The sequence below is a fragment of the Camelina sativa genome, chromosome 3 (genome assembly GCF_000633955.1).
Source record: "Camelina sativa cultivar DH55 chromosome 3, Cs, whole genome shotgun sequence".
NCBI classification, from domain to species: Eukaryota; Viridiplantae; Streptophyta; class Magnoliopsida; order Brassicales; family Brassicaceae; genus Camelina; species Camelina sativa.
Window position 1 is genome coordinate 23,547,154 of NC_025687.1, and position 24,976 is coordinate 23,572,129.

Here is a 24,976-nt window from a genome sequence, read left to right on the forward strand (position 1 = left end):
ATAGTGAATATAATTGTAAAATTTGATTATATTGATATGTGTAGGAGATATTGGAGAATGGCAAGAAGATGGTTCAATGAAGATCATAGATAGGAAGAAGAACATCTTCAAGTTGTCTCAAGGTGAATATGTTGCTGTCGAAAACCTCGAAAACACTTACTCAAGATGTCCCCTCATCGCTCAGGTATTTATCCAAATTTATTTTTTAAAATGGTATTTTTGTTTCAATAACCATAATCACAGTGTAATTGGCTAAATGTTGTCTAACAATAGTACTATATCTACCAATAATTTTGACAGATATGGATCTATGGAAACAGCTTTGAGTCGTTTTTGGTAGGCGTGGTTGTACCTGACAGAAAAGCTATTGAAGATTGGGCTAAACTCAATAACCAATTTCCCAATGATTTTGAATCTCTATGTCAAGATCTCAAAGCTCAAAAATACTTCTTGGATGAGCTCAACTCTACTGCAAAGCAATACCAAGTACGTACACACTTCTGATTAATCTCAATTTTTACAAAATAAATTGATTTTTATGAATGTTGATAATAAATTATATTGTCTGTATTTGTAGCTTAAAGGATTTGAAATGTTAAAAGCTATTCATTTGGAACCAAACCCTTTTGATATTGAAAGAGATCTTATAACCCCAACTTTCAAGTTGAAAAGGCCACAGCTCCTCCAACATTACAAGGTAATCTTCTACTTACTTTCTTCTTTTCTTGATGAACCGTTAATTACCTATAACGGATTACCAAAATCACTTTCGTGATGTGTCGCAAATGTACTATGAATCTCTATGATCATGGACTTGTCCTTACTCATGCATATTACTTTTTTCTACTAATCCAGTTTTAAGAGTGAAAAACTAATTTTGTTGTTTATTTCAGGGCATAGTTGATCAACTTTATTCAGGAGCAAAGAGGTCCATGGCATAGACACCGACCGGGCTATTCATTTTCTGATGCTATTTTGGTTGTATGATATGTTAAAATTGTGTTCGGATCCTCTCTATATACACTCATCAATTGTAGATTGGAAAATCTCTATATTTTATATTAAGCAAAATTTACTTATTATTTTTTTTTTCTTGATAAGTATTATCCTTTAGATTTGAAGTCAATTTTTAATCAAAACAAAGTTATCTATTTGAGTTGAAAACACAATTATGAATTATTAACTTTAAGTGATCCATATGGTGCCACCGCAAAAGATAGTAAAACGGAGGTAAATTTCTCTTTCTCTTTGTGGGTGATTTCACATTTACCTAAAAATAATATATAAATCAACTTAATTGTATCATTCTCATACGATTGATTGATCATAATCATAAAAGTTACATAAATATATTAGTCGTTAAAAGTGAAACAAATACATATCACGTCTTTCTCTTTCTTAATATTAGCATTGGATTTTGTAGATTGATCATAAACTAAATAAAATTAAATGAGCAAACAAGTAACATACTACTCTTACTTACTTGATCTAATTATTTTCTTTCTAAATAAAAACAATGTTATCTGCTAAACGATGTTTGTAACCAAAAATATGTTTCACGAACCGACAGGTGTCTAGCTTTGGAGTCCATATCATTTGATAAAACCAAAAGATTAAGTCATGGTCAAAAGAAAAACGGATGATTAGAGCAATCTAATCGCATTTAGCCATTTACATACTTATTGCACAATGCACATGTCTTGACACAACACGGAGAAGGAAAAACGGATTATCAGGAGATCTCTCCACGTAGCATATAATAATCTCTTTTTTTTTTGGGTTGCAATGCACGAAATAGCTAAACATGATTCCTTCGTCAAATCATAAAGATTAATAAAACCAGATTCTTGAAATGTTTCGGTCCGTCAAACAAGGCCAGATATCATGCATGTGTTGGGTGATCTCAATACAATGCTAATAAGAAACTTTAGAGTATATAATTTACGTTTATACTAATAACTAAGCTAAAACGAGTGATATACAAGTGTAACAGTCCACACGAGACAAAATTATTTAACTCTTATTTATAGTATTTGTAGATAGGGAAAATTCCCGAAAAAAACATGAACTAATTTTTATTTGGAAGAAAAAAACACCAACTTTTAAGGCTTCCAAAAAAATACATCAACTAATTTTTTCTTGTATAATAAAACCCAAACTATAAAATATTGATATTATTCCAATTTTACCCTTTAAAAAAGATACTTGTGTAAATCATTTTATTTGACTTGCTGTGTAAATTGGTGTTGCCATTGTTTTTTAAAAAAAACTTCAGAGGGTAAAATTGGAATAATTGTTTTTGTTTGATATCATAGGTACGAATCTGTCAATATTTTATAGTTTGGATTTTATTATTCACGAAAAAATTAGTTGATGTATTTTTTTGGAAGCCTTAAAAGTTGGTGTTTTTTTCTCCCAAATAAAAATTAGTTCATGTTTTTTTCGGGAATTTTGTAGATACGCTCTATTGATACGGTTACGTGCTTAGATTTCTTAATTGAACTAATCGCGTAGATTGTATATATTTGTTGTATAGACGAAGTGGTCACGTGTCCATGTTAGACGATGACCTGATAATCTGATATGTCTTCATAAAACCTTTTTTTTACAACCTTTCAATTCATGCTATAATATCTTTAAGATATTTTAAAGACATTTTTAGATACTTGATTAAAATATCTCTTAAGATATTATTTTCAACGCACAATCAGTTTGCTTACCCCTGGGACTTCGGTTCGGTTTGTTCGGATTGAACCGAATAAACCGACAAATTCAGATTTCGGTTTTCGATAGAGAAATAGGATGTTAACCGATCGGTTGCAATTAAATTAGGAATTTGGTTTCGGGTTAATCGGGTTCGGAATCTGATTTCCGATCGGTTTTCGTTAACCGAGGTATAAAAGCTTATTAACACTAAACCTAATCAGATTCACTCTGCAGCCAGCTCTCTCAAAGACTCAAACGGTTGTGCGACTCAAAGGCGATTCTTTCGCCGTGAACACCAAACTCCGACTCACTGACTTTTCTTCATCGTTTCTTCTCTCCTACTCGTAATCTCTTCTTCTATTGCTCTTCTTCGTCTTCTAACAAGTATATCGGCGGGGGAAAATCAGATTTTGTGAACCCTAATCCCCAAATCAAAAAGGTAGACTCTGGTTCCTTTCAATCTCTGTTCTTATAATCGAAATGGTTTAAACCCCTTGGGTTTCTGTTAATTTGTAGTAGCATAATCTCGTTAATCTCGGATTTAAAACAAAACCCTAACCCTAAATTTTTTAATTCGATTTATTTTCAAAATTTTGTTATAGTTTCTTGATTTCTTCTTATAGGTTGTTAAGTGTAGTCATGTTGTTTTTAGTATTGAAGTTTTAAGCTGAAATTAACCACAACTTAGGGTTTCTGTTAGTCGATTGAATTGAGTAGACTTTTCTTGATGGTAAACTTGTTTAAACTTCTCTAATGCTAAGCGTCTTTTATGCTTTGTAGATGGAGGCTGAAGATTACGACCCTAACGTCCAGAAGGATGGTGAAGAACCTGTTATCATAGAAGGAACTGCTCAGGCTGGGACTGCTGAGGCTGCGGCTGCTGCGGGTGGGAATAAAAGATCAAAACCAGACTCTGGTTTACAACCTAAGGCGAAGAAGAAGTATCCTAAAAGGGCTCAGGTCTAGAAACACTTCATTCAAAGGAATGATGATGATCCATTCAGCTTCTGTAAGTATTGTCAGCAACAGGTTGGGTGTGATACAAAGCTATCAGGGACTAGTGCGATGAAGGGTCACATAAAAAGATGCCAAAAGTTTAAGGATTTCAATGCGACGGAAACTCAGACTGCTTTAGGTGCTGATAAGAGGGGGGGATATGAGGGTCATTAAGTATGATCCTCAGCTTTTTAGGCAGTGTACTAATCAGCTGGTTGTGATGAATGAGTTACCTTTTTCCTTTGTTGAATCCGAACAGTGGAAGCGCTTTTTTTAAAACATTCTGCCTTTGTACCAAACTTTCTCGAGAAGGACCTCTTCGAAGGACATAGCTGGAATGTTTGTGCAAGAGAAAGAAGAGTTGAAACACTTGTTTGGTGTTGAGCAGCAAAGAGTTTCTCTTACGATAGATATATGGGTTTCACAAACAACCTCTGTCAACTACATGGTGGTGACTGCTCACTGGATTGATGAGAAGTGGGCAATGCAGAAAAGGATACTTAGCTTTAAGGTAGTGACTGATCACAAAGGAAACACCATTGCAGGACAGCTTTTGGATTGTTTAGATGAATGGGGGATTAAGAAAGTCTTCGCAGTGACTGTTGACAATGCTAAGAATAATGACAAGGCTTTGGGGGGTTTTAGAAGACAGAGGTTAGAGTGGATAGTTCTTTGGGTTTCCCTTATGATGTCCACTCATGGTGGAAGTGCAACAGCCAGAAGTTCCCAATCTTATCTGCAATGGCTAAGGATGTTCTAGCTATTCAAGTCTCCTCTGTTGCTTCGGAATCAGTTTTTAGCACAAGTGGTCGAGTCTTGGATTCATATAGGAGTTCTTTAACTCCTTATATGGTTGAGGTTCTGATTCTCACACAACAATGGCTTAGGTGCAACTTCAAAGCAGATGATGAAGTTGCAAACATAACCCAAATGATGGAGGATGTTGCATTCTTTGAATCCCTTGGTAAGTATAACATTTCTGTTTATATACATTTCTTCATACCATCTTACTTATAAGTTCTCACACTTGTTTGTTTTCATTGTGTAGATTCACGGAATGCACAGACTCAATGAAGTTCTTTATATAAGTTGAGTATTTCAATTTATGTGTTCTTGCTTGTTACTTGATAGTTTATTGACTGTTGGAACAAACCGATTATAAGTTCTAAGGCTTCTTTGTTTTCAATGTTTACAGGTAATCATAGGCTGCTCTTTTGTCCTTTTTGATGTGGATTAGCAGCTTTAACTTAACTATTGGCGCAAATGGAAGCTCCTCATACCTCATTAGTACATTTTGACTAGGATAAGGAGCATGCGACCAAAACCAACAGCCAACAGCCTTATTGTATTGATTCAATACCCCCTCTCTCTCTTTTGAACAATGTGAGGGTATTGTCTCAATTCTAAACTGTTCTTGAGGCTTCTTTTGGTTCATACTTTCTGATGTATATCATGGAAAATATGGTCTGTAATGGTACATTGATGAGCAAAGTCTCTTTTTTTTTGGCTATTTCGGTTTAGAAAAACCGAACTACATTGTATGTCGGTTTTATTTGGATAAGAATTTTAGGCAGCAAGTCGACCCGAATTACCCGAGAACCGTTTAAACCGACCTGAATTTTTAATCGGATTATTTCGGAACCAATTTGAAAAATCCGAATAACCCTTAAAACCGATTAAACCGTTCCGAACATACCGAATATTCCGAAGTCCCAGGCTAAGTTTGATTGTGAAACTGCAATGCAAATAATGGATCACCATACCACATGCATCAAAGTCAACGTAATCTTGCTACGTTACAAAACCTACCAAAACAAGATATACAAGTAAATTGGATAAATAACGCCACATACATTCAAGTCAACGGAATCTTGCTACGTTTCAAAAACTACCATTTTAAGATATAAACGTATTATTGTACAGATGCAGTGGATATTATACGCCTCGTTTTCTTACTACTTTGGTTTTGGAAAGTTTACTTTTTCTTTTTGGAAAGAAGAAAAACATACACACATGACATGACCGATTCCATATGTCAAAACTCAAAACACTTATTTATTAATCAGTAAAATGTTTATTTGTTATGATAAAGACATATATACTTAGCTTTTTTTTTCCTATATTTATCATATATATGTCGTCTCTTGCATATTTAACATGTAACTAACTGGTAGTGGTTTTAGCCCAAAATAAAAAAACACATGTTATGTACGTACCTGCAGGCAGATAAATCATGCATATATTTTCATTAAAAAATATTAAAACAAAATTAAGATAGAACACTAAATTTTATAGCAGTATATTATAATAATCCAAAACTGTCACGTATGTATCACAAACCATGACGCGAATAAAGTTAGCATGTGATAATCAAAATTTTGGGATATTATAGAAAAATAGAGAACTTGATATATTATATGATTCCTTCTTAATAATATTGGATCTTCTTAACGATGTTGCTTTATGGTAAAAATATTGCTTTCATCATTACTGTAATACTGTTATAAAAAATTATTGTTCTCATTACTCAAAACTTTATCAAAATATTATTTCGGTTCTTTGTTTAACGAATAATGATAAATCAAAAGTATTTGTAACGATATGCTATCGTGGCTGGTATGTAGAACAGCCAAAATATGTCAAACTCGGTCGTAATAATTAGAATTTAGAAAATATAAAAAAAATAGGTTTGCACAAAAAAATATATATCTAAAATCATAGTATCCTCAGCTTATTTTCAAAAAATTATTTAATTCGAATAAGCAGAGGATGATACTTTTTGCATGGTTAATACAGTAACTAGAAAAAGAGTAATCACGACTCACAAGCTCATATTTTGTTTTTGTAATGATAACTAATATCATGTGATGTATAATAAAAGTTTATACAAGGAACAGTGATGGCCGGCCGACATATTGAACTTTGAAAAGAAAAAATTATATTCGCTCGATTCATTTTCTTTGATTCGTAATCCGTTTCCATTCGATCAAAAGTTTTTTATTTAATTTTAATTTATGGAACAAAATTATTATTAAATTTTAATATTCCTTAAAATCAGAAAAAAAGAATAAATATTATAATCTAAAGAGTTGAAGATCCAGTTTGTTTTTTTTGTCAATCAGCTTGCATTAGACTTAATTAGAGTTTGATATAATTAGGTCTGGTTGAACCGGTAAGCCCGATACAATTGGTATAGGAATAAATAGATTTAAACAAGGGTTTATCAGCATTTTAGTACGTTTTTGAAACTTAATAGTCAAAAACATACATACACTATTTATAATAGAGAAAAGAGGATGTTGTGAGATAGATGGTAATAGAGATAGAATTTTGAGTGTGGCCAGGGGAGAGAAGAACATTACTAAAAGGTCATACTCAATAGTTTTAGGAAAAAAAAAGGAGAAACTAAGAGGGATAAAGCGGAGAAATAGGAGAGAGAAGAAGTTGGTTTGATTTTTTTTTTTTTAAAGAATTCTTCCTTCTTATATGCTCCCAACGATCTAAAAAAAATGCTGGCTAATTAAAATTTTTTTAAAAAAATTTTAAAGATAGATAAAAATCTATGTTTTTTATTTGTAATTTGATATGCAGTTTGTTTGATGATTTTATTTGAAAATGTTAAATATGTTTTACAAATTTTGTATCTCGTACACCTTATAAAGTGTACATATGTCTGTACACATTATTAAGAGTACAAATATGTGTACATATTATTAATAGTACAGATGTTTGTACACATTATTAAGTGTACAAATGTAATTTGTTTAATTCTTTGGGTTCTAGATGTCTGTACAAATGTTTGTAATGCAATGATTTTGTAAAAATTACATCTGTACACTTAATAATATGTACACACATTTGTACTTTTAATAATGTGTACACACATCTGTACTGTTAATAATGTGTACGGCTACAAAAGATATATATATATATATATAATATTTTAAAATAATTAAACAAAATTTATATCAATTTTTAAAGAAAAAAATCTAGATTTTTTGTATTTAAAAAGTTTTCTAAAAAAATTGCATTAACAATTATTTGAAAAAATCAAGAAATGAAGAGAAAAAGAGACAATGGCATAAATGTAATTAAGAGGATTGCTTAATGGCAAAAAAGGCTGAAAAATAGACAAACAGTAATAAAAGTGGTTTTTTCTAATTATAAATAGTGAATGTATCTTATTCCTAATTATGTTTGAAAAATGTATCATTTTACCAAATATCTCTTTAAACAATTAGATAAAACAGGGATAGATAGAGAGTTTTTCGCAATCTCATCAGCTCGCTGATTCCTCTCTTGAGGGACAAAGATGAAGGAGACTTCTTCAAAACTCGATGATAGCAAGAGGATATCATGTAGAATCCCATGAATCTCCTTCAGTTAGAGTTCCAAATTAATCGCTCTGATCAACTGTTGTGAGTCAGAGGCGAACAAAAGCTTCTGATAGCCTAGATCAGAGGCGTGTTAAAAGGCCAGGTACAATGCTATTGCTTCAGCCGTAAGTGGCGATCTGATATGGTGTGAGTTACCACTTCCCGTTCTTTAAGAGTTTGAGGAAGTATCGGTGAAGATCCAGCAAAAGTCGGCATCTCGAGAGTCTTCCTCCCAGGCTGCATATGTAGAGCATCTTACCAGGTCTGGAGTAAATTCCGCTCGTTGCCGGTGCGTAGTGGTGTGCAATCTTGGATTTTCTGGGGTTTGGCTTAAGAAACATTTTCGGGTTTGAGTAATAGCCTGCATCATCGCATCCATTGGGGGAATAGATCTCTGTTCGAAAATGAGCTTGTTGCGGCATGTCCAAATCATCCACAGGATCCAGGCTCCAAGAGCCCCATCCGCAATTTCGGTCGGTGGTAAGCAGATAAGATACCGAGAACATTCAATACCCACTTTCATACTTTGAATACCAGTTGGGTCAAATTCAAAAAAAAAAGAATACCAGCTGGGTCGAATCAACTTTTGGCCGGCATCTGCTCCCAAACTTTCCTGGCAAAGGTACAATGAAAGAAAAGGTGGAGTCTAGACTCCTCTTGACCACAAAAAGGGCAAGTAGCAGCTCGGTTAATACCGCGACTTCTCAAGTTCTCACCCGTTGGAAGCACATTCCTCATTATCTTCCAAAGAAAGAATTTAATCTTCAGTAGGAAATGTAAGTTCCAAATCTTTTTCTCCCAATTAAAACCATAGTTTGGATCTTCATATTGTGATTGATGCTCTCGCCTCATAGTTAGTGCCTGATAACCTGATTTTGCTGTATATTCTCCAGAATTTGTGAGCAGCCATATAAGTGATCATCTGCTCCATGTAAGGTAGGTCGGATGGCCAAGATCTCTTTTTCATATTCCAGGAGTAAGGATTTCACTTTCTGTGTGTTCTACTTCAAGGTTGAGGGGCATATAAGATCTGCTACGGTTAAATGTTGGGAGGTTTCAGGAGGTGGTCCCATTGGGCGAGTGGTGAGGAGAGGGACAACCAAGGATTATGCCAAATCCGAGTTGATGTCCCGGATCCTATTGCCTTTCCTAGATGGGTTTTAATCAAGTCTCTGCCAATACAAATTCCTCTCCAGCCATGAGAAGCAGAAGAAGGGAAGGTGCATTTTAGGAAGCGAGAGTCGCGACAGTATCTGCCTAGTAGGATCCTTGCCAAGAGGCTCTTTGGGTGGGTTAAGATTTTCCAGCTCACCTTGGCTAGGAACGCGTCGTTGAAGTCTGGTATGTCTCAAAAGCCTAGACCCCGTTCTCTTTTTAGGTTTGTCATTTTTGACCAGGCTATCCAACACATCTTTTTATTATCTTCAGACTCATCCCACCAGAAACGAGTGAGGATTGGATACGATTACAAGGCAACCCTGGCAATTTAAAACGAGACATGGCATATGTGGGCATTGAAGCAAGCACTGATTTCAGCATAGTAGTCTTCCCAGCAGGAGAAAGTGACATATTCGACCAGCTTCTTGAGTCCTGCTTTATCCTGTCAACTATGGTGTTGAACATATCCGTTTCTTCCGAGCAAAGAGCTCTAAAAGTCCCAGATACTTACCGAGTCCGCCCACTTGTCTCACTCCTAAGACTTGCATCGCCTCAGTCCATGTGTGAAGATCCAATTTGCTTATATATATCTATATATATATATATATACTAGATAAAAATCCGTCCGATGAGCGGGTTTAAAGTTTTGTAAATAAAATTAAATTTAACAGAAATATATTAAAATTTGTTGTACATTATTTATAAGTTTTATTTTTTGCTATAATATACTGATTTATATCCATGTACAAATCTTTTATTTATGTTACCATTAAAAGTGTATTTTTTACACCTAAATATATTGTATGTTACAAATATATTCTTTACCACCACCTAGAAAATGTATGTATGAACACATTAAGCAAATTATTATATATCTTTTTACTTTCACTTTTGCATAGTTTATTTAATTACTAAAATTATTAGCTCAAAAAACATTGCGAATCAAAAATATATTACATATTATACTAATTAATGATGTATCATCACAATAGTATATGACCAACCAGGGAGAGAACCTCGGCTCTGCCCTCCTCCCTTATGGAGAGAACTTTGCGTCCAACCTCCTCCATCATGGAGAGAACCTTGGCTCCACCTTTCTTATTTGGGGAGATAATCTTGCGTCCTACCTCCTCCACCTTCCTCCCTGGGGGAGATAATCTTGTGTACGACCGCCTCTACCTTGCTCCCTTGAGGAGATAACCTTGCATCTAACCTTCTCCACCATAGAGAATCTCGGCTCTGCCCTCCTCATGTATGGAGAGAACATGTTCATGTTTTTTAGCTATCTCAAATAGTTTTATATAGTTATATTTCCCAAACTAATTATAAAACTTGTATAAGTTATTCAAATTAAGAAAACTAAATTTTCTTTCGAATATTGTATATTTTATCACTACAATTTTTTTCTATTCTTCTATATATACTATTAATTGTTATCTATATTTGAATGGAACTTTAGATAGATAAGAAAATTATGTAGAAAGTAAATTACGGAAAAGTGATTGTTCTTTCATAAAAGAGCAACATAACGGTTAATTGGTTATCACAAATAGTTTAAAATATCGGGCTGGTTAGAAAATCATGATAAAGTAAATATACGATAGATAGAGCTGATGTGTTTGTATTTTATGGGATTTTAACAATGGTTTTTACACTTGTTTTGAGTCTTTTGTTAGGTCCTAGTGTGCTTTTAGAGTCTTTTACGAGTTTGTACAGGTTTTAGGTTGCTTTTGAAGGAAACTGAGTGTTTTGGGGATGAAGACAAGCATCTGGAACCAATTTGGTGAAGACTGATCGGACTAGCAAGCAGATGGAGCAAACACAGAAAAGCATCTATTGTTGAGTAGTTTCTTTATTGGGTTTCGGGTTTCAAAGGGGTTTATAATTCTCTAACGCTGGTGTTTTAGATTTGGGGGCTGATCTATTTTGTTCTTCATCTATTGTTGTTCTTAAAGCCTAAACTAGATTAGCTACCTAGTTTATGATCATAGGTTAAATTCATCGGGGCACCGAAAGTGTTGTTGAGTTGCTAGAAAAGAACATAGGTGAGCAAGGTGGACCTTAGCCAACAGAAGTTGAAGTTGAGGCACCTTGTGAACAGATCAAACCTAAACTTTTATTGCTTGCTTGGTTTGCTAGGTCCAAACGATGGTTTAGGGCTTAGTGAATACATTGCATAGATAGTTAACGTTGCGGAAGTAGGTTAGCTTTACAACCGTGATTTGAGTTCTAGAACGGTTTTTAACGCATCCCCATCTAACCACCTTAGTCCCGAGAATTATATCCCCATAGATTCCCTGCACCCAATATTTCCTTTTTGAATTTAAACCAACTTATTTAATTTCTGTTTTTGATTAGTTACTTGAAACACAAACTTCCTTTTTCTGTCTTAGCTATATTCGATCTTCATAGTCTCAAAGTGCAATTGTTTGGTCTCTGTGGATTCTATCCTAAAGTGTTACAACGATACCACTAGAACAAGAGCAAAAGTTATTTTCACTCAATTACTCTGTTTTCTCTCAATCATGTGAAGAAAGAAAGAAAATATATATTATATATAGATTTGACCTTCAAAAATGTTATCATATATCAACAATAAAGACAAACTAATAATAAATCATTTATTTTATTTTGTGTTACTCCACTTTTTTTTGCTTTTCCATCTATTTATTATACAATTCATATCTATATAAATTATAAGTATTATATCTTTATATATATTATGAAATTATATTCATCAAACTAATTATAAAAGCCACTTCAAATTATTCAAATTAAGCAAAACTTTCGCTTCGAATATTGTAATGTTTATTACTACATTTTCTTTAATTTTCTATACTTTTCGGTCTAGATTAATTAATAGTTTATAGATTTCAAGGGATCTTTAGGTATATAAGAGAAAATGAATATGATACTCAAGTTCGCCCTAATTTATCTCCCAAACGTGAATATCGAGACGCCGCTTCTACCACACATCTCTGACACCGGTGGGGCTTTCGACCGCCGACATCGAGAATTCCTGACCTTGAACCCCCTCTCTACCTTCTTGTACTATCCTAGATTGAAGTCTCAATCTTTTCCCCTTTTTATTTCCTCTTTTGAACTCTTCCTCTTCCCTTCCCGAGAACCCAAATCGTAGTAAAGGTTTGTTCACCATCGTTTTCAAAATGAGCGCGAGTCTGGCAAAATCCACTCTTTACTCCATTGTCTCAACCTTTTTGACAGCGGCATTAGAGTCCAATTGTCCTTTCACCTTTAGATCTGGAATTCTTGTCGTCTCTGTAGAACCCTCTCCTCCTTCGCCACCTAAGTCTGCCGAGACGGAGACAGCGCCGAGGGAGATCGATGATTTCTTCAAAGAAACGACTCTTCTCCGTTAATCGACTCCCGCCTCAAGTAAAAGTCACCCTTTGAGCTTGGTATAACCGAACATGATTTCAACAGAGAAGCTGAAGCTCCCTTCACTCTCTTCCGGCAGTCACCGCGCTTCCAAATTTCCCGGATCTCTCACGGTATCTCTTCGATCTGTGGGGCTGGACCCTAAACCTATTTTCGGTCTGCAAGCATCCCAAGTGTTACTGCCCAATTCTCAAAAGCCCAGGTTCTCTCTAGGTCCTCTTGTTATCTGAGAAACATTGCCTACGACCATTGGTATCTCTCTTTGTTCGAAGACTGCATTGTAGACTCCGTTTTCCTAGAGTGTTTTGGATGTACATAGTTTATGCTAGACCCTTGGCTATTGCTTAATTAGTTTCATTGTTTGATGGGTATCTCAATTGGATGATTCAAGGCCTTGTGAATTCTGAACCATTTAGCGTCTTCAGTTCCCAACCTACCCTGATTATGCTACCAACGACCTATAGGATCAAGCTTGCTTCAACTCTTTTATTGAAAATTGGATTACATGCTTTGTGTGGATTTCTTTATTTCTTTGGAAAAGGGCGCCATATGAGAGAGAACCCACCTACATTGTTCCTTTTTGTCATATTTTCCTGGCTTGTTCTGAGTTATTCCCCCTTGTTTTTGTCTGATTGTCAAGGCTTGCAGGTCCCTGATCTTTTGCCGTGGACTCCAATGTGCTCACTCGACGAAGCAAAACAACCTTCCTTTAGTGTAGTTTCAAAGAACCGTACCCTGTCTGTGGTATCAGTAGCACAAAAGTATATGCATGTCTCCTATTCCTCAATACCAATCCGACTATCTGCTTTGTGTGGAATCCTTGCCTATGAGCGCCATCTGAGAGAGAACCCATCTGCACCATTACAGATTGATATATTATTCTGGCAATAATTGGCTTTTGATCCCTCTGTTTGGTATAATTATTTTTGTTTGCAGGTCTTTGGTCTTTCGCCCGGTACGCTAATGGTCTCATCCGACGTAGCTAGGCAACCAAATTTCAGCTTCTTCACCACCACCTGATCTGCTACCTACCGAATCTTTGTCAATGCATTGTTGCAATGGCACCTCGCTCCGGTGAGATCTTTGGCTCTTATTCCCTTTTCAGTGTCAAAGTGTAGTATGACTATGACTATCATGTTGTCTTTTGAATTCCTCAAGGATGATCAATCAAGCAACCATGATATTACATGCTTCAAGCTACATCTAAGTACTTGTTTCAAAGCTCTCATGAATTATTACTTGATGTCTTATTTTTATTTGTTTAAGGCTTTTGGGGAAATCCCTTTTTTGTAACCTTCTAATCTTTGGGATATGGATCTCTTATTATTGTATTGGTTGAGTTTTAATTAATGAAACCATATGTTTGTCCAAAACAAAAGAACAAAAAAGCAAAAAACAAAAAATGAATATGTAGAAAGGAAATAATGGAAAGTGAGTATTCTTAGGTAATAGAGAACAAATTAATGGTTATCACAAAAACTAAAAATATGGGTCTAGTTATAAAATCATGTTAGAATAAATATACTAAAAAGAAAAGCTAATTTCACTCAATTACTATATTTTGCTGCTAATCATGTGAACAAAAAGAAAGGTAAAATTCTATAGCTTTATGCTTTTAAAATTTATCATAGATAAAAACTAATAATAAATCATTTGAATTTATTTCTTTTTATTTTCTATTACTTAACCTTTTTTTTTTGCTTTTCCATTGATAGATATATAAATTATAAGTATTATACCTTTGATAGATATATAAATTATAAGTATTGTACCTCTATATATATATATATAATGAAATTTTTATTCTAGTACTCCTGTTTTTTTTTCTGCTTTTCCATCTAACTATTGACGTTATTCTAACTCCTTCACTCTCAAATTTTACGAATTATACATACATTTATACTTTAGCTCCGATTTGTAACAGCATAATGACGGAGTATCTTTTCTAATGCAATTGCAAGTAATTTACCAACGAAATAATTTTTATAGTGTTTAATGAAACACAATCGTCTAAAAATACAAGTATAAATTCATTACACAGATTAGTGGATAAATAGTTGATCATTAATGATAAGTGATAATACCACATTATGTTATTTTGCAAAATATATCCAATCACACAGTTTTTTCATTCAACGATTTTTTATTCTATGGATTTTTATTATGCTGATTTTACCATGCAACTTATGTTATTCTAAAATTATGCAATATTACCAATCAGAACCTATATGTATTTTGCATTGATTTATCATTTTTATCGGTCTTTAACTTTGTTTTATATTCATATGTTAAGGCTTTTAAATTAAAAAAAAAAAAAAGATGTTTTTAGGTGTTTTTCGTATTATTTAAGTTTTAAAATCCACTTAACAGCATTCCAGTATTCTCATTCCAAAATACACATAAATTTGCTAATGACTTTGTACCTTGTATACAATGCTAATGATCTGGTAAAATCTGTCAATAATTGAAATGTTGAAAATGATATAAGAAAACGAACCATGATACGTATTGATCTGAGAAAAGCATGGCACTGCACCATGGTGGATGGTGGTGCCTATACATTGTGCAGTCTATTCGCAAGCGGCATAATTTATTTCTGATTCTTCTACACTTTTATAATGACAATAATCCGCTTCATTAATTTTTTGTAACCTCCTTCAATCAAACAATTCCTCTACAAAAACTAGGCTATATTTCTTTATTCGATACTACAATTAATAATAACCCTTCAAAAAAATTACGAAAAAGTCAAACGTCTAGAAGATAACTTTTCTCTTAATGTTGTTATGTAGAAGAAGTTTATGATGAAATATTAATAAAGAAAATTCCCCTTACTGCTTCGAGAAATACCTTTTTCCCCGTTTCACGCTAGCGCTATGGTTATGCAACGTGTGAAGATGACGAGCCGACAACACAGCCACACATACCTTATCTTATTTTATTGGTCAACCAACCCCAAAAATAGATTTAAGACGGGATTATATTTTATTTTTGTCAACTGTTTTATTACATGGTTAAATAATTAAAACAGTTTCAGTAAAACTTACTAATAATAGTGTACTTACAACGTAACTTATATAGGTTCACAAAAGTATAATAAGCATACAAAATGGAACGAATCTAAAAATGTCGTTTAAACATACTATACATTTTTTTTTTTCAACCTTTTTTTTTTCTTATGTAAACATATTACATCTTTTCTAGGTGAAAATATTTTCACATTTGATCAAAATAATCACAAACACCCTACATATAAATATAATAATTAATTAAATACCATGTCAACGAAACAAATAAAAGATAATAATAAAATATTACTTTCAATGTTTTTTAGTAAAATTTGGTCTCCGACTCTTCAAAGGAAACTGGCAAAAAACCGGTGTCCCAGTATTCGTCAGTCACGTCTACTCTACCACGTGTCGCTTTTACACGGTCATCAGTTTTGCCCAACCTTTCTACATACGACTCTGTATATATACCCCAACGCAGCTTCTTCTACATGCTCTTTCATAATCTCAAGAAACAACATTTCAAAACACACACTTTTTTATCATTCTTCTAGAGAATCCACACAATCTTTCTTTTCTCTTTGATCAAATCAAATCCAAAAAATAAATCTCTTGTTTTTGTAACCCTGAAATCATTATGGCTATACAAGATAATCCAAGTCACAACGATTATCTCCGGAGAATGACTTTTGCGGCGTTCTTGAAATCGGGTTCTCTCGCCAGCGAGGAAGAAACTTACCACAGCGACGGTGATCATCATAACCACGGCGTTGGTAAGCAAAACTCGTCAAGCACCAACAGCGATTCTCAACGTCCAAGCAACGCTTCAAGTGCTAGTAGCGACTCATCGTCACCAATATATCCATTATCGCCATGGAACCAAACTTACTATCCGAACAACGAAAACACGACGTCTTTCACCTCAGCTTCTCAATCACCATGGAAACAAACTTGCTCTCCTTACCACAAATCACCTTGGGTATACCAAACAAGAAACAGCGATTTCGAAGATGATCCTGATAACGGTTTGATCGGTACGGTCGTGAGACAAGAAGGACACGTGTACTCTCTTGCTGCTTCACGTGATCTTCTTTTCACAGGATCCGATTCCAAGAACATTCGTGTTTGGAAAGATTTAAAAGATTACTCCGGTTTTAAATCAACGAGCGGGTTTGTTAAAGCGATCGTGATAACCGGAGATAACCGGGTTTTCAGCGGTCATCAAGATGGTAAAATTAGGGTTTGGAGAGGCTCAAAGAAGAACCCCGAGAGATATTCACGAGTCGGAAGCTTACCGACTCTCAAAGAGTTTCTCACCAAATCGGTAAACCCGAGGAACTACGTCGAAGCTCGTCGTCGGAAAAACGTGGTGAAGATCCGACATTTCGACGCCGTGTCGTGTATGAGCTTAAACGAAGATCTCGGTTTACTCTACTCCGGTTCTTGGGACAAGACTCTCAAGGTCTGGAGATTATCCGATTCCAAGTGTCTAGAATCTATCGAAGCTCACGACGACGCGGTTAACACTGTGTCTGCCGGATTCGACGATTTGGTATTCACCGGTTCGGCAGACGGGACGTTAAAAGTATGGAAACGTGAGGTACAAGGTAAAGAGACGAAACATGTTTTGGTACAAGTGTTGATGAAACAAGAGAACGCTGTAACGGCCTTAGCCGTTAATTTAACGGACGGTGTGGTTTACTGCGGTTCGTCCGACGGTACCGTTAACTTCTGGGAACGGCAAAAGTATTTGACTCACAAAGGGACGATTCACGGCCACCGTATGGCGGTATTGTGTCTCACCTCCGCCGGGAGTTTGCTCTTGAGTGGCGGAGCTGATAAGAATATCTGCGTTTGGAGAAGAAACGACGGCGGTTCACACACGTGTCTCTCTGTTTTGATGGATCACGACGGACCAGTCAAGTGTTTAACGGCGGTGGAAGAGGCCGAGGATGATGGAGACAACCACGGAGAGAAAGGTGATCGACGGTGGATAGTGTACAGTGGGAGTTTAGACAAGTCCGTGAAAGTGTGGCGTGTGACTGATTACGCGTGAAGGAGTTAGCCCCGTGTGAACAACGTAGGCGCGTAAATGTTACGCGGGACATGTGATTGTGTTTAGGCATTGATTGGGAGGCAACTAGGTAGATCTTGGTACAAAAGATGGACAAATAGTGAACAGCCACGTTTCATGTGGTTTTGTCTTTCTTGTTGGAAAGTCTTGTCTCCTTTTTTATTGGGGCTTGTTTTAAGATCTTTTTCCTCTGAAAATTCGCATGCATGTATTTTTAAATCATGTGAAACCAAAAGAGGAAAGAAGGTGGAGAAAAGAATGGAAAGTAAAAGATTCCGCTACAAGGAGAAATAAAAAGATAAAAGAAAATGTAATAAAATGTACTTTGTATATATTTATGGGCTCTTTATTGATTTATTCTCTATGGTTGTTGTGGTTATTGTTGAATGTGAAAGTCCTATCTTTTTAAATTTAATTATGGGTTGTTGTGTTTTATTGTTTTTTTGGATATTTGGAATATATAAACATTGCAACTGCAGATTTTGTAATACGTAAGGTAGATTTGTTAGTTCAGATTCTTGAAATGAGGTGATCCTTTTGTATTAGAATGTGATATCTTATTGGTGTTGATGATTGATGAACNAATTGGTACAAAAGATGGACAACTAGTGAACAGCCACGTTTCATGTGGTTGTCTTTCTTGTTGGAAAGTCTTGTCTCCTTTATTATTGGGGCTTGTTTTAAGATCTTTTTCCTCTGAAAATTCGCATGCATGTATTTTTAAATCATGTGAAACCAAAAGAGGAAAGAAGGTGGAGAAAAGAATGGAAAGTAAAAGATTCCGCTACAAGGAGAAATAAAAAGATAAAAGAAAATGTAATAAAATGTACTTTGTATATATTTATGGGCTCTTTATTGATTTATTCTCTATGGTTGTTGTGGTTATTGTTGAATGTGAAAGTCCTATCTTTTTAAATTTAATTATGGGTTGTTGTGTTTTATTGTTTTTTTGGATATTTGGAATATATAAACATTGCAACTGCAGATTTTGTAATACGTAAGGTAGATTTGTTAGTTCAGATTCTTGAAATGAGGTGATCCTTTTGTATTAGAATGTGATATCTTATTGGNCTTTTAAATCATGTGAAACCAGAAGAGGAAAGAAGGCGGAGAAAAGAATGGAAAGTAAAAGATTCCGCTACAAGGAGAAATAAAAAAGATAAAAAGAAAATGTAATAAATGTGACTTTGTATATATATTTATGGGCTCTTTATTTATTTATTTTTTTTTTTTTATGGGCTCTTTATTCTCTATGGTTGTTGTGGTTATTGTTGAATGTGAAAATTCCATCTTTTTAAATTTAATTTTGGATTGTTGTTTTTTTTAAATGTTATTTTGGAAATTTGGAATATATAAACATTGCAACTACAGATTTGTAATACGTAAGGAAGATTTGTTAGTTCAGATTCTTGAAACTGAGGTGATCCTTTTGGATTAGAATGTGATATCTTATTGTGTTGATGATTGATGAACATACGCAAGCAATAAAGTTATAAAATCAAGTAGCATTTTTTATGTGTGTATCCATGGATTTATAATATTTGGTTGTTTCGTATACGGTGATTTTTAGATTCACCAATTATTAAAAAAAAAATCATGAGATCCTACGAATAATTTGTATTAAATAATTGGTGATAATAAAATTCACCATATACGAATAGGGCTGGGCAAAATATCAAAACCCAAAAATTTAACTCGAACCCGATTAATTCGAACTTTAAAATATCCAATTGGATGTTTTTAGTAAATGAAATAGATACCCGAACCCGATTGGGTATATCCGAACACCCGAACAAATACCCGAAACTTACAAGATAAATTAGTTTTCATTTTTAAACTAATTGATGTCGTTATAAAATTTACAAGTTTCAAATTTATCTTGTAAGTTATAATAGTGATTATAAAATTACTTCTGAAACTTGTAAATCACTATTATAACTTACAAGATAAATTAGTTTATATTTTTAAATATGTCAATTTTCATATGTTAGTTTAGATAGATTATATAGTTTTAACTTTGAATTTGATGTCGTTTGATGTTTTAAGAAGTCAAAAATTATCGGCTTGTGAATTTGGTATTTTGTTATTTAGAATTGTCCTTGATCTTTACATGAATTCAATTTGGTTTGATAACTTTGTTTTTTTAAAAAAAATTATGATTATAATCATTTTTAATGAATTTGGATTGATTTATGGTTCTTTTACTTTGGTTTGGATTAAAAAATTATAAATCAGATCCGAACCCAAATTATAATTTGAGACTTTGGGTAAAACCCGAAAATACATAAACCCGATGGGTGTTTACTCGAACCCGATCCGAAATCTAAAAATATTCGAATGAGTCTTATGTTTTTAAACCTGAAAACCCAAAAACCCGAAATACCCGACCTGAAACCCGAAAGGTATCCGAACGCCCACCCCGAACAACCAAATATTATAAATCCATGGATATACATATGCTATAATTGATGAATTTAAAAATGCTACAATCCGTAAGGTGAATCAATCCGAATCAATTTAATGTTATAGCTAATATGTAAATACGAATATAAATAACTTTAGTGACGTAACAAACGTAGCCGACCTTAGCTCAGTTGGTAGAGCGGAAGACTGTAGTGTTGGCAGACAATCTTTAGGTCGCTGGTTCGATTCCGGCAGGTCGGAACTCTTTTGTTTTGAATTCTTGGGAAGAAAAGCCCAAGAGCTCTTTTCCTTGGAAAGCCCAATAGATCCATAGTTCGTATAAACAATAAACCAATTTCTACTTTTAGCACTAACTAGTTAGTAATTATTGGAACTAAACGATCTGCAAAAAACGTTTATTTGTCTAGTTTTATTTGCTTCTCTACCATTTTTCTTATTTTACGCAACCCAATATTTACGTGATAGATTTGATGAGAGTAAAGACACATAATGTGTTAGAGGAAGAATTGTATTAGACTCTCATGATCATAATTGTACAAGATACATTCTCTTATATAGAGATGAGTTTCCTAAACAAAAATAAGGAACTCTTTTGTTTTGAATTCTTGGGAAGAAAAGCCCAAGAGCTCTTTTCCTTGGAAAGCCCAATAGATCCATAGTTCGTATAAACAATAAACCAATTTCTACTTTTAGCACTAACTAGTTAGTAATTATTGGAACTAAACGATCTGCAAAACGTTTATTTGTCTAGTTTTATTTGCTTCTCTACCATTTTTCTTATTTTACGCAACCCAATATTTACGTGATAGATTTGATGAGAGTAAAGACACATAATGTGTTAGAGGAAGAATTGTATTAGACTCTCATGATCATAATTGTACAAGATACATTCTCTTATATAGAGATGAGTTTCCTAAACAAAAATAAGGAACTCTTTTGTTTTGAATTCTTGGGAAGAAAAGCCCAAGAGCTCTTTTCCTTGGAAAGCCCAATAGATCCATAGTTCGTATAAACAATAAACCAATTTCTACTTTTAGCACTAACTAGTTAGTAATTATTGGAACTAAACGATCTGCAAAACGTTTATTTGTCTAGTTTTATTTGCTTCTCTACCATTTTTCTTATTTTACGCAACCCAATATTTACGTGATAGATTTGATGAGAGTAAAGACACATAATGTGTTAGAGGAAGAATTGTATTAGACTCTCATGATCATAATTGTACAAGATACATTCTCTTATATAGAGATGAGTTTCCTAAACAAAAATAAGGAACTCTTTTGTTTTGAATTCTTGGGAAGAAAAGCCCAAGAGCTCTTTTCCTTGGAAAGCCCAATAGATCCATAGTTCGTATAAACAATAAACCAATTTCTACTTTTAGCACTAACTAGTTAGTAATTATTGGAACTAAACGATCTGCAAAACGTTTATTTGTCTAGTTTTATTTGCTTCTCTACCATTTTTCTTATTTTACGCAACCCAATATTTACGTGATAGATTTGATGAGAGTAAAGACACATAATGTGTTAGAGGAAGAATTGTATTAGACTCTCATGATCATAATTGTACAAGATACATTCTCTTATATAGAGATGAGTTTCCTAAACAAAAATAAGGAACTCTTTTGTTTTGAATTCTTGGGAAGAAAAGCCCAAGAGCTCTTTTCCTTGGAAAGCCCAATAGATCCATAGTTCGTATAAACAATAAACCAATTTCTACTTTTAGCACTAACTAGTTAGTAATTATTGGAACTAAACGATCTGCAAAACGTTTATTTGTCTAGTTTTATTTGCTTCTCTACCATTTTTCTTATTTTACGCAACCCAATATTTACGTGATAGATTTGATGAGAGTAAAGACACATAATGTGTTAGAGGAAGAATTGTATTAGACTCTCATGATCATAATTGTACAAGATACATTCTCTTATATAGAGATGAGTTTCCTAAACAAAAATAAGGAACTCTTTTGTTTTGAATTCTTGGGAAGAAAAGCCCAAGAGCTCTTTTCCTTGGAAAGCCCAATAGATCCATAGTTCGTATAAACAATAAACCAATTTCTACTTTTAGCACTAACTAGTTAGTAATTATTGGAACTAAACGATCTGCAAAACGTTTATTTGTCTAGTTTTATTTGCTTCTCTACCATTTTTCTTATTTTACGCAACCCAATATTTACGTGATAGATTTGATGAGAGTAAAGACACATAATGTGTTAGAGGAAGAATTGTATTAGACTCTCATGATCATAATTGTACAAGATACATTCTCTTATATAGAGATGAGTTTCCTAAACAAAAATAAGGAACTCTTTTGTTTTGAATTCTTGGGAAGAAAAGCCCAAGAGCTCTTTTCCTTGGAAAGCCCAATAGATCCATAGTTCGTATAAACAATAAACCAATTTCTACTTTTAGCACTAACTAGTTAGTAATTATTGGAACTAAACGATCTGCAAAACGTTTATTTGTCTAGTTTTATTTGCTTCTCTACCATTTTTCTTATTTTACGCAACCCAATATTTACGTGATAGATTTGATGAGAGTAAAGACACATAATGTGTTAGAGGAAGAATTGTATTAGACTCTCATGATCATAATTGTACAAGATACATTCTCTTATATAGAGATGAGTTTCCTAAACAAAAATAAGGAACTCTTTTGTTTTGAATTCTTGGGAAGAAAAGCCCAAGAGCTCTTTTCCTTGGAAAGCCCAATAGATCCATAGTTCGTATAAACAATAAACCAATTTCTACTTTTAGCACTAACTAGTTAGTAATTATTGGAACTAAACGATCTGCAAAACGTTTATTTGTCTAGTTTTATTTGCTTCTCTACCATTTTTCTTATTTTACGCAACCCAATATTTACGTGATAGATTTGATGAGAGTAAAGACACATAATGTGTTAGAGGAAGAATTGTATTAGACTCTCATGATCATAATTGTACAAGATACATTCTCTTATATAGAGATGAGTTTCCTAAACAAAAATAAGGAACTCTTTTGTTTTGAATTCTTGGGAAGAAAAGCCCAAGAGCTCTTTTCCTTGGAAAGCCCAATAGATCCATAGTTCGTATAAACAATAAACCAATTTCTACTTTTAGCACTAACTAGTTAGTAATTATTGGAACTAAACGATCTGCAAAACGTTTATTTGTCTAGTTTTATTTGCTTCTCTACCATTTTTCTTATTTTACGCAACCCAATATTTACGTGATAGATTTGATGAGAGTAAAGACACATAATGTGTTAGAGGAAGAATTGTATTAGACTCTCATGATCATAATTGTACAAGATACATTCTCTTATATAGAGATGAGTTTCCTAAACAAAAATAAGGAACTCTTTTGTTTTGAATTCTTGGGAAGAAAAGCCCAAGAGCTCTTTTCCTTGGAAAGCCCAATAGATCCATAGTTCGTATAAACAATAAACCAATTTCTACTTTTAGCACTAACTAGTTAGTAATTATTGGAACTAAACGATCTGCAAAACGTTTATTTGTCTAGTTTTATTTGCTTCTCTACCATTTTTCTTATTTTACGCAACCCAATATTTACGTGATAGATTTGATGAGAGTAAAGACACATAATGTGTTAGAGGAAGAATTGTATTAGACTCTCATGATCATAATTGTACAAGATACATTCTCTTATATAGAGATGAGTTTCCTAAACAAAAATAAGGAACTCTTTTGTTTTGAATTCTTGGGAAGAAAAGCCCAAGAGCTCTTTTCCTTGGAAAGCCCAATAGATCCATAGTTCGTATAAACAATAAACCAATTTCTACTTTTAGCACTAACTAGTTAGTAATTATTGGAACTAAACGATCTGCAAAACGTTTATTTGTCTAGTTTTATTTGCTTCTCTACCATTTTTCTTATTTTACGCAACCCAATATTTACGTGATAGATTTGATGAGAGTAAAGACACATAATGTGTTAGAGGAAGAATTGTATTAGACTCTCATGATCATAATTGTACAAGATACATTCTCTTATATAGAGATGAGTTTCCTAAACAAAAATAAGGATAAATGTAAACTAAATATTCTTTGTACATTCTTGATAATGCTAAACTTCGTGAACCAATATTAATATTTATCTAATATTTTCATAACTTCCATTTTAGGGTTTATCATCTCGACCGTCGATCTCGGTAAATTTCCGGTTCACCATCTCCCAATATTACCTAATTTACGTTTCATGAATCCTGCTAGTGTTGTAAAATCATAAACCTAACACAATGGCAATCAAGTTTTTGTTAGTTTGGTATTAACATCAAGATAATACTGATCGATCGGCTTTCACTATATCCATTCGTGGAATCATTTTTCAATCGACAGCAACCTAATTTTGGATCACTATAGATGTGATCATGTGAATGATGAATCATGTGCTTGGTAACTCTTTGATCGTAAAATATGTAAACTAAGCTGATATGGTTACTAATCCAAAAGTGATACTAAAGACGGCACCATCAACTTGTGTATGTTCGTATTATTATCTTGTACCATTATTTCTTACATTTATAAACTATTTGAATCATCTTTTTCATCATTTAAAAACTCTTAACTATTTTAATATCTTTTAACTATTTTACCATCTTTTTATCATTAAAAAAAAGCTCTAACCAATTTAATTATAGAAGATAATACATAAATTAAAAAGTTAATTCAACGCATAAAACATGATAGCATACGATTTGCTATTTTCTATTCATTTCGGAAACTAAATTTGTTTTCTTAATAGAAATCATAATTAAAAGCATAATTAGATTGGGTAGTAAATGGATTCATTGTAATTGCCATTTTCTAAGGAAGTGGAAACACTCTTTAGTTTC

At 33.6% G+C, this 24,976-nt stretch overlaps 2 protein-coding genes and 1 non-coding gene across 3 annotated transcripts; all 3 read left to right on the top strand.

Annotated features, from left to right (window-relative positions):
* Positions 40 to 1,084, top strand: LOC104777857 (long chain acyl-CoA synthetase 2-like). The gene is made up of 4 exons (XM_010502182.2): positions 40 to 184; positions 301 to 486; positions 578 to 697; positions 894 to 1,084. Exons 1-4 carry the CDS (start codon positions 77 to 79, stop codon positions 939 to 941), a joined length of 462 nt encoding a protein of 153 aa, XP_010500484.1. The 5' UTR covers positions 40 to 76; the 3' UTR covers positions 942 to 1,084.
* On the top strand, positions 16,124 to 18,132 carry LOC104777858 (myosin heavy chain kinase C-like). Its single transcript, XM_010502183.2, has one exon. The coding sequence runs from the start codon at positions 16,281 to 16,283 to the stop codon at positions 17,697 to 17,699; it is 1,419 nt and encodes a 472-aa protein (XP_010500485.1). The 5' UTR covers positions 16,124 to 16,280; the 3' UTR covers positions 17,700 to 18,132.
* Positions 20,297 to 20,381, top strand: TRNAY-GUA. Its single transcript is given in 2 exon segments — positions 20,297 to 20,333; positions 20,346 to 20,381. It is a non-coding gene; the product is annotated as a tRNA-Tyr (tRNA).

Bases quoted from the DNA above. Each gene is read 5' to 3' on its own strand.
- LOC104777857 (XM_010502182.2), top strand. From the start codon at position 77: ATGAAGATCATAGATAGGAAGAAGAACATCTTCAAGTTGTCTCAAGGT. The intron at 487-577 runs GTACGTACACAC...CTGTATTTGTAG, and splicing joins CTACTGCAAAGCAATACCAA to CTTAAAGGATTTGAAATGTT. The intron at 698-893 runs GTAATCTTCTAC...TGTTTATTTCAG, and splicing joins AGCTCCTCCAACATTACAAG to GGCATAGTTGATCAACTTTA.
- LOC104777858 (XM_010502183.2), top strand. From the start codon at position 16,281: ATGGCTATACAAGATAATCCAAGTCACAACGATTATCTCCGGAGAATG.